General features: G+C 41.4%; 1 protein-coding gene across 4 annotated transcripts in view; it reads right to left on the bottom strand.

Moving 5' to 3' along the window:
• The window catches only part of VEPH1 (ventricular zone expressed PH domain containing 1), a 277,465-nt gene that overhangs the window by 150,392 nt on the left and 112,321 nt on the right, over positions 1–14,752 (bottom strand). For all 4 annotated transcript variants that reach the window (XM_027542753.1, XM_027542745.1, XM_027542737.1 and 1 more), the window contains one exon: positions 5,223–5,432. In XM_027542753.1, coding sequence (XP_027398554.1) covers positions 5,223–5,432 — 210 coding nt within the window. The remainder of the gene's footprint in view (positions 1–5,222; positions 5,433–14,752) is intronic.

Below are 14,752 nucleotides of genomic sequence, written 5' to 3'. Positions count from 1 at the left end.
TTTTAGGAAGAAAACTGGTAATTTAACAAAAGATACATTGGAGTGGGAAGAAGACATCTGTCTCATTAACCCTCTCCAGCTGGGTAGAATTTTATTATATTTCTATTGCTGTTGTTGTTATTATTACTGCTGTTAGATGAACCGTATCAAGCACTTGCTGTATGCCAGGCACTGTGCTAAGGGTTTTGTATGAATTCTCTGGATATAAGTCTGGGGATGGACCCTCAGAAGCTACTATGTTATCCTTCTATTGTCTGGCACTCTCCACTACAGTTTCCTCATTTGAGAAAGACAGAAGGACCTGTGTGTTTTTGCCATGCTGAGGATGTATCTGATATTAATAAAATAGTATTTCTTATTTATGCATCTGCTTCATCTGAGCATACCACAAAAGTGGGGTGAATCCTGGCATGATGAAGAGCCAGCTGTGTCCTTTACTGGACAGGCCAAGGAAGGTGCACCTCAGAGGCAACCACTCATCAATTATCCCAGAAGAGGATGGATTTCTCTGCCCTTTGGTCCTCCTAGTGTTACCCTCCATCCAACAGATGCACGTTAGGTGCCAGAACACACCTGAAAATTGCCTGTGAGTCACTATACAGCTTCCTATAGGGACACAAACACTATATAGCTATTAGGCATGGTTTCATTTTAAATTTGGGCAAAAATATCCCTGAGGTAATTTGGAAGAGAGAAAAAAATAAGAAACTATAGGATGTTAATTTTTGTTTTATAGAACAGCTTCCCTCTGCTACACCAGCAGATGGGAAGATTGTGACTGCTATCAGCTGTTGTAAACAGTTTGCCTACCCAGATGGGTCCTGATATGAAAGACAGGTGCATCTGGTATGCTTCCCCGTAGCCAGCCCTGCAGTTCCTACACCTGTCTTTATGCAGGCACAGAACATAAGGCAGAAGTCAATTAATAATGTGTGAGACTGATTCCAGGCTGACTCCACCCTTGAGGTTATGCCAGGCCTGAGGGTCACAAATCCCTGGAGAGCAGCACACCCCGGTTCCCCTTAAGGCTCAAACACTGTAGTTTGGTGGAAGGCAGGCAACAAGAAAGGGATCAACAGTAGGCTCCAATCAATCACCAACTGTGCATCTCAAAAGTCATAGCAAGATATTCCAAGTTGCATTGGCTTTTCTGCATTTCTAAAATCTTTTAAATCCTAGCAACAAATATCATCTAATACTTGGCACCCCTGAGTACATCTGAAAATTTTACATGGTGTCAAAGAGAAAAAAAATTTAACTGAGTCAATTTTTAGATAAGACCAGAGTACGATTGAGAGAGAGGATCCTAGGGCCTGAGGTCACTAGGTTATTGCAGCTATTCCATCATGAACACCTAAACATCTCCACGTCTCATATATCCCCTTGTCCCTTTACCTCACGTATACCAAGCTCTCCATGCGGAAAACAGTGGGATCTTTTCAGGGCAAAGTTCCTGCTGTTCTCTTTTAATTGCAATTTCCTCCTCCATGGGTCATCAGGAGCCTGTACTTGACTTCTGTCCTCAAACCCACCTGGCAATGCACTTCAGTAACTTCCGGTTTCCTTCTAAAAAGAGGCTGGGTAGAAATAACCATACACATATATCTTGCCTATTGGTTTTGGTCTTTAGGAATATGGCGCCACAAAAGTTTTAGAATATTGAACAGGTTTACTCCAATTAAGCAGTTAATAGCCACTTAGGTTGTTAATTCTTGGGACAACTGAGTTTTATCATTCTTTAAAACTAAAGGGTGATATTTTAGGCATTATTTCTGAATAAAGGATTCTGACTAACATTTAAGGTAGTTTTGTCACGCTGATCTTGAATGAAATGGAATAATGGAATTCAAGAATATCAGTGCCGGAAGGGAGATAATCCAATACAAAGATATTATATATATTTTATATACGTGTGTGTGTGTGTGTGAATTTAATAGTTATTTAAGACTCCTTGTTGGAAAAGGAAATGGCAACCCACTCCAGTATTCCTGCCTGGGAAATCCCATGGACAAAGGAGCCTGGTGAGCCTACAGTCCATGGTTGCAAAGAGTTGGACATGTCTGAGCAACTAAACAACAAACAGCAACAAAGTCTCCTTGTATCAGTCCTTCATGAGGCTTCATAAACATGTTTCATGTCTGCATAATAGTTTAACAATAAGTTTCTAACTTCTTGCTGTTGGCAGTGAATGTATTTATGCCTAAATCTGTGGGATTTTCTTGAACATTGTTTCCTTAGCATATGGATATTATTTGTTTTGGAGGAGAGAAAAGAGACCCAAAGAAAAGAATCACTTGACGAGTTGCAAAAAGACATTCCTTGTCCTCAGGCATTCTTTATGTCCTTCTCTTTTGATTAACTGGGCATGTGGCCACCTAAATCCAGACTACACATTCCAGCCTCCCTTGCAGCTATGGTCATCTGCAGCTTTGTTTCATTTAGCCAATGGGATATAAACAGTAGGCTGTATTTGTCTGGAAGAGTCCTTCTCCCCTTTCCTCTATTGGCTGAAATGCTCACTTGATGGGTGGAGATGAATAACCATCTTGGACCAGGAGATGGAAGCCCTGTGCTCTTTGGTATGCTCCAGGATGGGAGAGCAACAAAGGAGAAGGGGGGCCTAAGTTTCTGAAACATGGGGTTCTATACTGACTGCCTTCTAGACTTCTTTATGTGCAAGAGAAATAGATGTGTATCTTTGTTTCAACAATGTTTGTTTTGAATTTTTGTGTTACCCTTGACCATATCCAATCTAAACTGCTGTGTCAATAGTCTGGAAAAGTTTTAATTAATTATCATGACTTTATGGAGGAAGGCAGGATGGGTGATGGACAAAGCCTGATTGACTCTTGCTTTAAATATATTATGCCAAGGGATCTCAAATACTGATCCAAGAAAAGGTGTATCAGAATTACCCTGGCAGGCCAAAAATATAGATATATAGATACAGGTATATAGGATTGGAACTAAGATCCCACGTGCTGCACAAGCAAAACAAGAATTACACTGGTAGAGGCTGGGGAGGCCCCTTTCCTGGAAACTTTGATTCAATAAGTATTCTCTAGGGTCCAAGAACTTATATTGTGGAAAGAGCTCCTAAAATAATTCTGATATCTATATATCAGATATATAATAATATCCCAATACGTTTGGACAGTGTTTGATCTAGAATTGTTCTCTGCTGACGAACTGAATCAGAAGCATCAGAAAAAAATTTTTTTCTCTCTCAAACACAGATGCCTGCATGGGTACGGGAGAATGAGATATAGAGATAGAGCAAGAGCAAGAGAGAGAAAGAAAAAGAGACAGAGAGAGACAGAGAAGAGAAAATATTCTGGTAGTCTTAATTTTGAATTCGGTGATTCCTCAGGCTCTTTGGCCCCCCTTTTCTCTCTATACTCACCTGGAGCCACACAAATATCACCTAATATTCTATTCCCTCTCAGATTAGCCTTAGTTTAGATAAACTGACAGTGGCTAGAATTGTTTTTTGTTTGTTTTGCTTCACTTACAGATTACATTTTCTGGAGAGGTGTAGTCACCTCCAATGTGCATTATTACATATTGTTGTTTAGTCCCTAAGTTGGGTCCGACTCATTTGTGACCCCATGGACTGTAGCCCACTAAGCTCCTCTGTCCATGAGATTTCCCAGGCTAGAATACTGGAGTGGGTTGCCATTTCCTACTCCAGGATGTCTTCCCCATCTAAGGACCGAACCCTCATCTCCCACGTTGGCAGGTAGATTCTTTACCACTGAGCCACCAGGGAAGCTCTTACTACACATTAATGATTCATAAATGTATTTGTGACAAAAAGAATGATAACTTAAAGATTCCAAGGCCTTGCCCATCAGAAGTTGAATTTTTTGGTCCATGCAAAAACCTGCAAGGTCAGCAGACCCAGTCAAACAGCTGTCGGTCACAGTTGGCCTAAAAGCACTCGGGCATACCACAGGTTCTCCTGGCAGCAAAGGTGACGGGGCACAGAACGTGTTACCAGAAGGCAGATCGTGGCAAGCATGAGACATTCCAAACAGCAGTGAACAGAAAGGGATTATGCTAAGCAGCATGTCAGTACTGAGTAATCCTTTTACAAGAGCCACTGTCACACTCATAAGCACAGGCTGCTTGGGGCCCAGTTCTCCCACCTTCTTCTGGGAAATTAAAGGAGAAAGACTCTCCATCAGGAAGAAGCCTGGCATTCACCAGCTCTCCACAAATCTCAGCAGAAATCAAACAAAACAGAACCAAAGAACCATTTTAAGACAAAATTTGAAAACAGTGCTAATGATACCAAAGATCTAATTCCAACTGGGTCACCAACTAACCCAAGCTGAGTCTCGATGAGTCACTTAACGTTTCCAGTTTTTAACTTTCTTCTCTGTGGACTCAAGAGGTTAAACTTGGTGAACTATGAAATCCTTTTTAAGAGCTAAACAATTTTATATTTATCTAATAGGAAATATATAGTATAGGTAAGTGCATGAAGTAAAAGCCTTCCTCTATCAATTACACATTTGCTTCTATTTTTAAAAGATAAAAATCCTCAATTTCAACATAAAATCATCAGACAGACATGCATATGTGTATACACATGCATGCACACACCCTTCAGAACTTTAATTTCTGGAAATTCTTTCTTAGTTGCCTAATCCCTACAAGCTCTGATGGCATCCTGTTGCTGCTGCTGAAAGATTTTATTATGCAAATATTTAGACTAGGACTTTCAAACACCCATGAACGTTTATTGCACTCTCCAAAGGAACATCGTGGAGAGGGTTCAAAACGTACTGAATCCAGGCACTTATTGACAGGATAGCTATGGGTCCTCATTAATAGGCAGTCTCTGAGATCTAACTCCATGTTTACTGACATTCTTGGGTTAAGCAGAATGGCAACCAGAAATGAGATGAAAATCTTGCTGGTTATTGTTATTACGAAGTGGTCTCCATCTATCATTGGGCTTTCTCCATTGTAACCCTTCCTCTTCCTCGGTGACATGTCAGCAATAAAATCCTCACTTCCTGAGCAATCCATATAACCCTGCTACAACATGCCCTTGATCCAGAGGCCACTGTCCATGCCAAAAAAAAAAAGAGAGAGAGAGAGAGAGAGAAAGGGGAACTTTCAGAAGTCTCAGGACATATCTGAATATCATAGAGCTCCAATGGATTAAGTGCCAATGGAAATTAGGGAAATGAAGAGAAAAAAGCCATACTTACTTCATCCACATGTCCGACAGCCCCGTAGATTCTCGCCATTTGTCCAATGAGGTAGGGGGATCTCTCAGCAATCTCTTTCAGCATTGGAAGAAAACTGTTCAAAGCCATTGGCTCGTAGCCTGCAATCTCTATGAGGATGCTTAGGATGATGTCGTTATGGGTCGAATCCTTCAATTGCCCAATTAGGAAAGGAATACACTTCTGAACCACCTACAGGAAGAAAAGAGAAGAAGAAGGGAGAAAAAGAAACAGAGGAAAGTTAATTAAGTCAGAATCAATCTAATACTTTTTTGTATTCAATCTGAACTCAACACATTCTGAGATTATTACTCTTGTTGGAACGCAAGCAAATCTCCCAAGTCTGAAATTTAAAATTTACAGTAAAATTTCAGAGCCTTCAGTTTCCTTTGCTTTTTCTTTAAATCTGTGCTCTGCAATTGAAGAGTTAAGGCTACAAAATGCTTAAACGCTGCTACTCACTCATAAGTCAAGGTCTCCTGTGTTATGTCCTTATCAGTAGCGTTACATTTCCTCCAAACCACCCTGAGAGCTTCAGCTTTTTTTTGGAGGGGGTGCCCTTATATGATAGCATTCTCCTCCAAAATCACTGCAGATGGTGACTGCAGTCATGAAATTAAAAGATGCTTACTCCTTGGAAGGAAAGTTATGAACAACCTAGATAGCATATTCAAAAGCAGAGACATTACTTTGCCAACAAAGGTCTGTCTAGTCAAGGCTATGGTTTTTCCTGTGGTCATGTATGGATGTGAGAGTTGGATTGTGAAGAAGGCTGAGCGCCAAAGAATTGATGCTTTTGAACTGTGGTGTTGGAGAAGACTCTTGAGAGTCCCTTGGATTGCAAGGAGATCCAACCAGTCCATTCTGAAAGAGATCATCCCTGGGTGTTCTTTGGAAGGAATGATGCTAAAGCTGAAACTCCAGTACTTTGGCCACCTCATGGGAAGAGTTGACTCATTGGAAAAGATTCTGATACTGGGAGGGATTGTGGGCAGGAGGAGAATGGAACGACAGAGGATGAGATGGCTGGACGGCATCACTGACTTGATGGACGTGAGTCTGAGTGAACTCCGGGAGTTGGTGATGGACAGGGAGGCCTGGCGTCCTGTGGTTCATGGGGTCGCAAAGAGTCAGACACGACTGAGTGACTGAACTGAACTGAACTGAAAGACTCAAGGAGAACATTATCAAGTAGCATTCTCAGAAACTGGTTGTGCTGTCCATTATCAACTGTGCTGCAAATATTCAGAAGAATGAATTTGATCAGTAATTACATTGAATTGAAAAGCATAGATGGCATTAAAAAAAAGAGTAGGGCAACTATTTACTGAATATCTACTATGTACCCAGAATGTCTAGAGATTCCTAGAAGGTAGGATAAAGGCCAGAATTTTAAAACATGGTCTAAAACATGCTCAGTCCCTGCTTGCCTACTCCTTAGACATCATCTTAGACATGCCCACCTTGTTCTCTCAACTTTAGTAACAATGTCATTTGTCTCTCTCTCATATTCCTCTCACCATAAGACCTTTGCACATATCATTCCTTCTCTGTAATAAGGTCTTTTCTACTACCTCATTTCACCAGTTAATTCCTAGTTATCCATAGAATATCAGAGGGTTTCAATTTAAAAGAGAATATAAGTATGTAAGAGATCCTTGACAATGACTTTGATTAGAGCCTTCAAATTAGAGAAATATGGTGTGGAAATATTTAAAATAAAAATAAAGCAGGAAAGAGCTCTTCCTTTTTCTCAGTTTTCCATTTGGACCACAAAAACATTACAAGATAAAAAACTACTAAAGTAAAATAATATCTACCATATTCTCAATATCCTAACCTTTCTTAGTTTTTAAAGTCTTTATCAATATAAGGATGCAATAATTTGCATTAAGGAGAATGTGACTTTTTTGTGGAATGGTGTCTCTATGTTAACACAGAGACACATTGCATACTGACAATTTAATGAATTGTTTGTCTGCTAAAATAAAAGGATTACAAAGAACAACCTGGGGAAAACTGAACAATAAAAGTACAAACTATTAGTCCATTCATACTTCTCCCATGGTTATTTCTTTTGTTTGTTGTTGGTTTGCTGTTTTGGTAAGGCAGACTTGAAATGTGACTTCCGGTATTAGGATTAAAAAATCTGATGCACAGCTCAACCTGCTGAACTCATAAACTGACCCCCTGCCCAAAACCTGCTTTTCCCACCTCTCTAGCCCCAGGTGTCTCCCTTCGTATAAATGACACTGCCATTCTGCCTGCTCAAGCCAGAAGTCTGAGAATCATTCTTTTTTTACAAGGTGAGGGTGGGGGGGCTTGGGGGTGGGGGGGTGTTGGGGAGGGAGGAATCATTCTTGACTACTATTTTCCCCTTTTCAGCAGCTTTATCTGAGCAGTCACCAAGTCCTATTGATTCCCACCCCTCAAGTATCCCACATATGAGTCCACTTCTCTTCATGTCTATTCATCCATCCATTCACTCATTCACAAATTATTTATGGAGTCCTTTCCATTTGCAAGGTGCTATTCTAGGTGCTACAGTTAATGTTGTTAACAAGTCTAACAGGTTGTCATTTCCTCCTCCAGGGGATCTTCCCAACCCAGGGATTGAACACTTGTCTCCTGTGGCTCCTGCATTGGCAGGCAGATTCTTTACCACTGAGCCACCTGGGAAGCCCATATATATTATCTTATATATAAATATATACATAAATTTATACATATAAATTACCCTATATGTAAATTTAAACTTGATATTCATATCCAGTAATCATGGAAGAAAGGTTAGAGCTACTCTCTGATAAATGGCACATATGAATGAACAGTTCAGTAAAGGCTGCCAGTGCATTGGGGGTGATTGTATGTCCTTCAGGAGAAACTATGTGAGGTCCCTGGCACCTATGGCAGAAGTGTCAGCCAGCTGCTCCGGGTCAGGACAGCGCCCTTTTTTTTTTTAAATTTTATTTTATTTTTAAACTTTACAAAATTGTATTAGTTTTGCCAAATATCAAAATGAATCCGCCACAGGTATACATGTGTTCCCCATCCTGAACCCTCCTCCCTCCTCCCTCCCCATACCATCCCTCTGGGTCGTCCCAGTGCACTAGCCCCAAGCATCCAGTATCGTGCAACGAACCTGGACTGGCAACTCGTTTCATACATGATATTATACATGTTTCAATGCCATTCTCCCAAATCTTCCCACCCTCTCCCTCTCCCACAGAGTCCATAAGACTGTTCTATACATCAGTGTCTCTTTTGCTGTCTCGTACACAGGGTTATTGTTACCATCTTTCTAAATTCCATATATATGCATTAGTATACTGTATTGGTGTTTTTCTTTCTGGCTTACTTCACTCTGTATAATAGGCTCCAGTTTCATCCACCTCATTAGAACTGATTCAAATGTATTCTTTTTAATGGCTGAGTAATACTCCATTGTGTATATGTACCACTGCTTTCTTATCCATTCATCTGCTGATGGACATCTAGGTTGCTTCCATGTCCTGGCTATTATAAACAGTGCTGCAATGAACATTGGGGTACACGTGTCTCTTTCCCTTCTGGTTTTCTCAGTGTGTATGCCCAGCGGTGGGATTGCTGGATCATAAGGCAGTTCTATTTCCAGTTTTTTAAGGAATCTCCACACTGTTCTCCATAGTGGCTGTACTAGTTTGCATTCCCACCAACAGTGTAAGAGGGTTCCTTTTTCTCCACACCCTCTCCAGCATTTATTGCTTGTAGACTTTTGGATCACAGCCATTCTGACTGGTGTGAAATGGTACCTCATAGTGGTTTTGATTTGCATTTCTCTGATAATGAGTGATGTTGAGCATCTTTTCATGTGTTTGTTAGCCATCTGTATGTCTTCTTTGGAGAAATGTCTATTTAGTTCTTTGGCCCATTTTTTGATTGGGTCATTTATTTTTCTGGAGTTGAGCTGTAGGAGTTGCTTGTATATTTTTGAGATTAGTTGTTTGTCAGTTGCTTCATTTGCTATTATTCTCTCCCATTCTGAAGGCTGTCTTTTCACCTTGCTAATAGTTTCCTTTGATGTGCAGAAGCTTTTAAGTTTAATTAGGCCCCATTTGTTTATTTTTGCTTTTATTTCCAATATTCTGGGAAGTGGGTCATAGAGGATCCTGCTATGATGTATGTCAGAGAGTGTTTTGCCTATGTTCTCCTCTAGGAGTTTTATAGTTTCTGGTCTTACGTTGAGATCTTTAATCCATTTTGAGTTTATTTTTGTGTATGGTGTTAGAAAGTGGTCTAGTTTCATTCTTTTACAAGTGGTTGACCAGTTTTCCCAGCACCACTTGTTAAAGAGATTGTCTTTAATCCATTGTATATTCTTGCCTCCTTTGTCAAAGATAAGGTGTCCATATGTGCGTGGATTTATCTCTGGGCTTTCTATTTTGTTCCATTGATCTATATTTCTGTCTTTGTGCCAGTACCATACTGTCTTGATAACTGTGGCTTTGTAGTAGAGCCTGAATTAACATTAACAAATTGAAAAATAAAAACCATATGATTATCTCAATAGATGCAGAGAAAGCCTTTGACAAAATTCAACATCCATTTATGATAAAATCTCTCCAGAAAGCAGGAATAGAAGGAACATACCTCAACATAATAAAAGCTATATATGACAAACCCACTGCAAACATTATCCTCAATGGTGAAAAATTGAAAGCATTTCCTCTAAAGTCAGGAACAAGACAAGGGTGCCCACTTTCACCATTACTATTCAACATAGTTTTGGAAGTTTTGGCCACAGCAATCAGAGCAGAAAAAGAAATAAAAGGAATCCAGATTGGAAAAGAAGAATAAAACTCTCACTATTTGCAGATGACATGATCCTCTACATAGAAAACCCTAAAGACTCCACCAGAAAATTACTAGAACTAATCAATGATTATAGTAAAGTTGCAGGATATAAAATCAACACACAGAAATCCCTTGCATTCCTATACACTAATAATGAGAAAACAGAAAGAGAAATTAAGGAAACAATTCCATTCACCATTGCAACGGAAAGAATAAAATACTTAGGAATATATCTACCTAAAGAAACTAAAGACCTATATATAGAAAACTATAAAACACTGGTGAAAGAAACCAAAGAGGACACTAATAGATGGAGAAATATACCATGTTCATGGACTGGAAGAATCAATATAGTGAAAATGAGTATACTACCCAAAGCAATTTATAGATTCAATGCAATCCCTATCAAGCTACCAACGGTATTCTTCACAGAGCTAGAACAAATAATTTCACAATTTGTATGGAAATACAAAAAACCTCGAATAGCCAAAGCTATCTTGAGAAAGAAGAATGGAACTGGAGGACAGCGCCCTTAACCTGAGGCTTTTAGAAATGGAAAATGCTTACACATTTCCTGCCCCATTCTACAAAATTCCATTTCCCAGTCCTTATTCTTTATGTCCTATTCCTGGAACACCAGGGTCTCTATGATGCGTGTTTCTAGTGACAATTTTATTTAAACTCCAGTCATACATCCCAAGACTATAAAGAAAATTTTAAATGGAGAAGAGAGAAAAGGATAAAGGAATAAAGGAAAAACAAGAAAGACAGGCAGGCAGGCTCAGGCAAATACAGAGTACTAGGCAAAGCTGAATCCATAGAAGGAGCGAAACGAGAAGAAGTACTAAATAATGTGACTAGCAGTAAAATGTGAATAATGTGAATGAATAAGGACAGATATTTCTTGAAGGTTGCTGCTACTGCTGCTAAGTTGTTTCAGTCGTGTCCGACTCTGTGCGACCCCATAGACAGCAGCCCACCAGGCTCCCCCGTCCCTGGGATTCTCCAAGCAAGAACACTGGAGTGGGTTGCCATTTCCTTCTCCAATGCATGAAAGTGAAAAGTGAAAGTGAAGTCGCTCAGTCATGTCCAACTCTTAGCGATCCCATGGACTGCAGCCTACTGGCTCCTCCATTCATGGGATTTTCCAGGCAAGAGTACTGGAGTGGGGTGCCATTGCCTTCTCCATTCTTGAAGCTTATCACTCACATTTAAGGGAAGTGGTGCTTTGGCCTTCAGATATTTTTGGATAAGGAGAAATTATATTTTCCTGACAGTCAGTATTTCCTTAGGTTGGTCTCTTTATGCTGCCTCATTGGAGCTGTTTCACATCTCGGAGAAAGCCTTCTTTTGCTGAGAGCAGAGAAGCCCCTAAGATAACATAGATAGCTTGCAGAGAGGAAGCTGACATGGCCTTTGTTCAGGCCATAATCCCACACCATGGACTCTGAAAGAGCTTCCAAACTGGCCTCCTCGTCTCAAGACTTTTGCCCTCTCTTCAGCCTCCTCACTGCCTAAAACCCCATCTGCTCATGCCAACGATTTCCCACAATGCATGGTCAGAATCCCAGTGCCATGGCATTCCAGGGTCATTCACTGGCATTCACTGATGGGTTTATCTGCTGCCTCTTCCTCCACGAACCTCCCGACCCAGCAACATGCCACTGACCACCCACAGTGGCTTGAACACACATAAAAGTATGAGAAAACTCATACTTTCAAAGCTGATCTCAAATAGTTCTACTTCTGGGAAGCCTTCCCCCCGGCCCACGCTCACATACACACAACCTGGAGCCAGAGCACAGGGAGGCCACTGAGCCACACACGGAAATATTCTGCAGCCTTATACAGCGTTCTGTCTTCTGACCCGACACATACACCTTTATAACAATCTGGGAGGCTTGCTTTGAATTTAGAATTTTTGGTCCCTGTCAAGGAAACAGGAAGAAATGACCCCTAGCCTCCATCCCTTGCCCCTCCCTTCTCTTCCTACCCCTCCCTTTGCCCTCAAGGAGTTTCCTATGCATATTTGTGGATACTCCAGCCCCACATATGCAAGCTCATATAGGCTGCCCCTCAGACCTATGAGGGTGACACTGTTGGCATGGCCTGTCCTCGGGGAAACAGACCCAGAGACCAGGACTTCCACAGCCCTGGAAGCAGGATGGAGGTTTACTGGAAAGGGATTCCAAGGTCTCGGTTATCTGGACTGTGTTTAGTAGGCAGGGTGGTGGACGGGAGCTGGGGGGCACAGGCAGAGGAGCGCCAACCAGAACTGTACAAATCCAGTAGCCCAGGTGAGGGCCCGTCCCTGGCGTTTCTGTTCCTTCTTGAGCAGAATTGATCACTGCCTTTACTGTCTCCCAGGCAAGTCTGCTGACGAATTTAGCATCTTGCCATTGAACTGAAATTCTGTGGATACATCTCATTACTCCAGGCTGTGGGCACCTTGAACAGAGGGCCATCAAAAATAACTTAACTGGCAGCAAGGACATGTAAATTCTTGTTAAAGAATGAAAAGTCGAGCTACTGTGTGTGTATACATGTATGTTCCCACACTCCCTCTCAAATTACACTTAGATTCAATGTTCTCTTTCAGTTAATTTGATTAGCACTAACAATGTCTATTCGGAGAAGGCAATGGCAGCCCACTCCAGTAATTTTGCCTAGAAAGTCCCATGGACTGAGGAGCCTGGTAGGCTGCAGTCCATGGGGTCGCTAGACTTGGACACGACTGAGCGACTTCACTTTCACTTTTCACTTTCATGCATTGGAGAAGGAAATGGCAACCCACTCCAGTGTTCTTGCCTGGAGAATCCCAGACGGGGAAGCCTGGTGGGCTGCCATCTATATGACTGAAGCGACTTAGCAGCAGCAGCAGCAGCAACAATGTCTATTAATCTCCAGAAATCTCTAAAAATAACTGCCACTCTTTTCATTTAATACTTACAGCTACCATACTAACAAAATATATATTCTGAAAACCATGGTTCTGTTCCAAAGACTGTTTTAGGACTTACTATACAGTCGATGAACTTCCTGATGTTCAAGCTGGTTTTAGAAAAGGCAGAGGAACCAGAGATCAAATTGCCAACATCCGCTGGATCATGGAAAAAGCAAGAGAGTTCCAGAAAAGCATCTATGTCTGCTTTATTGACTATGCCAAAGCCTTTGACTGTGTGGATCCCAAAAAACTATGGAAAATTCTGAAAGAGATGGGAATACCAGACCACCTGACCTGCCTCTTGAGAAATATGTATGCAGGTCAGGAAGCAACAGTTAGAACTGGACATGGAACAACAGACTGGTTCCAAATAGGAAAAGGAGTACGTCAAGGCTGTATATTGTCACCCTGCTTATTTAACTTATATGCAGAGTACATCATGAGAAATGCTGGTCTGGAAGAAGCACAAGCTGGAATCAAGATTGCCGGGAGAAATATCAATAACCTCAGATATGCAGATGACACCACCCTTATGGCAGAAAGTGAAGAGGAACTCAAAAGCCTCTTGATGAAAGTGAAAGTGGAGAGTGAAAAAGTTGGCATAAAGCTCAACATTCAGAAAACAAAGATCATGGCATCCGGTCCCATCACTTCATGGGAAATAGATGGGGAAACAGTGGAAACAGTGTCAGACTTTATTTTTCTGGGCTCCAAAATCGCTGCAGGTGGTGACTGCAGCCATGAAATTAAAAGACGCTTACTCCTTGGAAGGAAAGTTATGACCAACCTAGAGAGCATATTCAAAAGCAGAGACATTACTTTGTCAACAAAGGTCCTTCTAGTAAAGGCTATGGTTTTTCCTGTGGTCATGTATGGATGTGAGAGTTGGACTGTGAAGAAGGCTGAGTGCCCCAAAAAATTGATACTTTTGAACTGTGGTATTGGAGAAGACTCTTGAGAGTCCCTTGGACTGCAAGGAGATCCCACCAGTCCATTCTGAAGGAGATCAGCCCTGGGTGTTCTTTGGAAGGAATGATGCTAAAGCTGAAGCTCCAGTACTTTGGCCACCTTATGCGAAGAGTTGACTCATTGGAAAAGACTCTGATGCTGGGAGGGATTGGGGGCAGGAGGAGAAGGGGACGACAGAGGATGAGATGGCTGGATGGCATCACTGACTCGATGGACGTGAGTCTGGGTGAACTCCGGGAGTTGGTGATGGACAGGGAAGCCTGGCATGCTGCGATTCATGGGGTTGCAAAGAGTCAGACATGACTGAGCTACTGAACTGAACTGAACTGAATACAGTCCATCACTCCATCTTCTTAATGTTTTGCAACTATTCTCATTTTAAACAAATACTAAGTGACTTTTGAGTCTTGTCAGCCAGAAGATGCTGTGTTAGGTGTGGAGGATTAGGTATGTGAACAAGAATGTTCTACACTGCTGAGAGAAAATCCTAGAAAATGACTCTTTTCTAGGGACCAGACCACAAAAGCAGTTCCTCTGGGTCTGGACATTAATCAGTAGAGGGCTGAACTTGCCACTTCCTGCCACTTATCTCCGTATGGTTAGGGTTAGAAGTCTATGTCCTAAGGATAATTACAGATATGCTCATGTGTGTTACTAAATTCTGCTCCTTTTGTTGGCTAGACTACAGCATGGTTTTTGGCAGCCAAGAATACTGACTTAGGCCCAGAAGGCCACTTGGAAAATTGACCACCCAGCCTTTTCCTAT

This window comes from Bos indicus x Bos taurus, chromosome 1 (genome assembly GCF_003369695.1).
Source record: "Bos indicus x Bos taurus breed Angus x Brahman F1 hybrid chromosome 1, Bos_hybrid_MaternalHap_v2.0, whole genome shotgun sequence".
Taxonomy (NCBI): domain Eukaryota; kingdom Metazoa; phylum Chordata; class Mammalia; order Artiodactyla; family Bovidae; genus Bos; species Bos indicus x Bos taurus.
The sequence above is the reverse complement of the archived record's forward strand: the minus strand, read 5'-3'. Positions and strand labels throughout refer to the sequence as shown.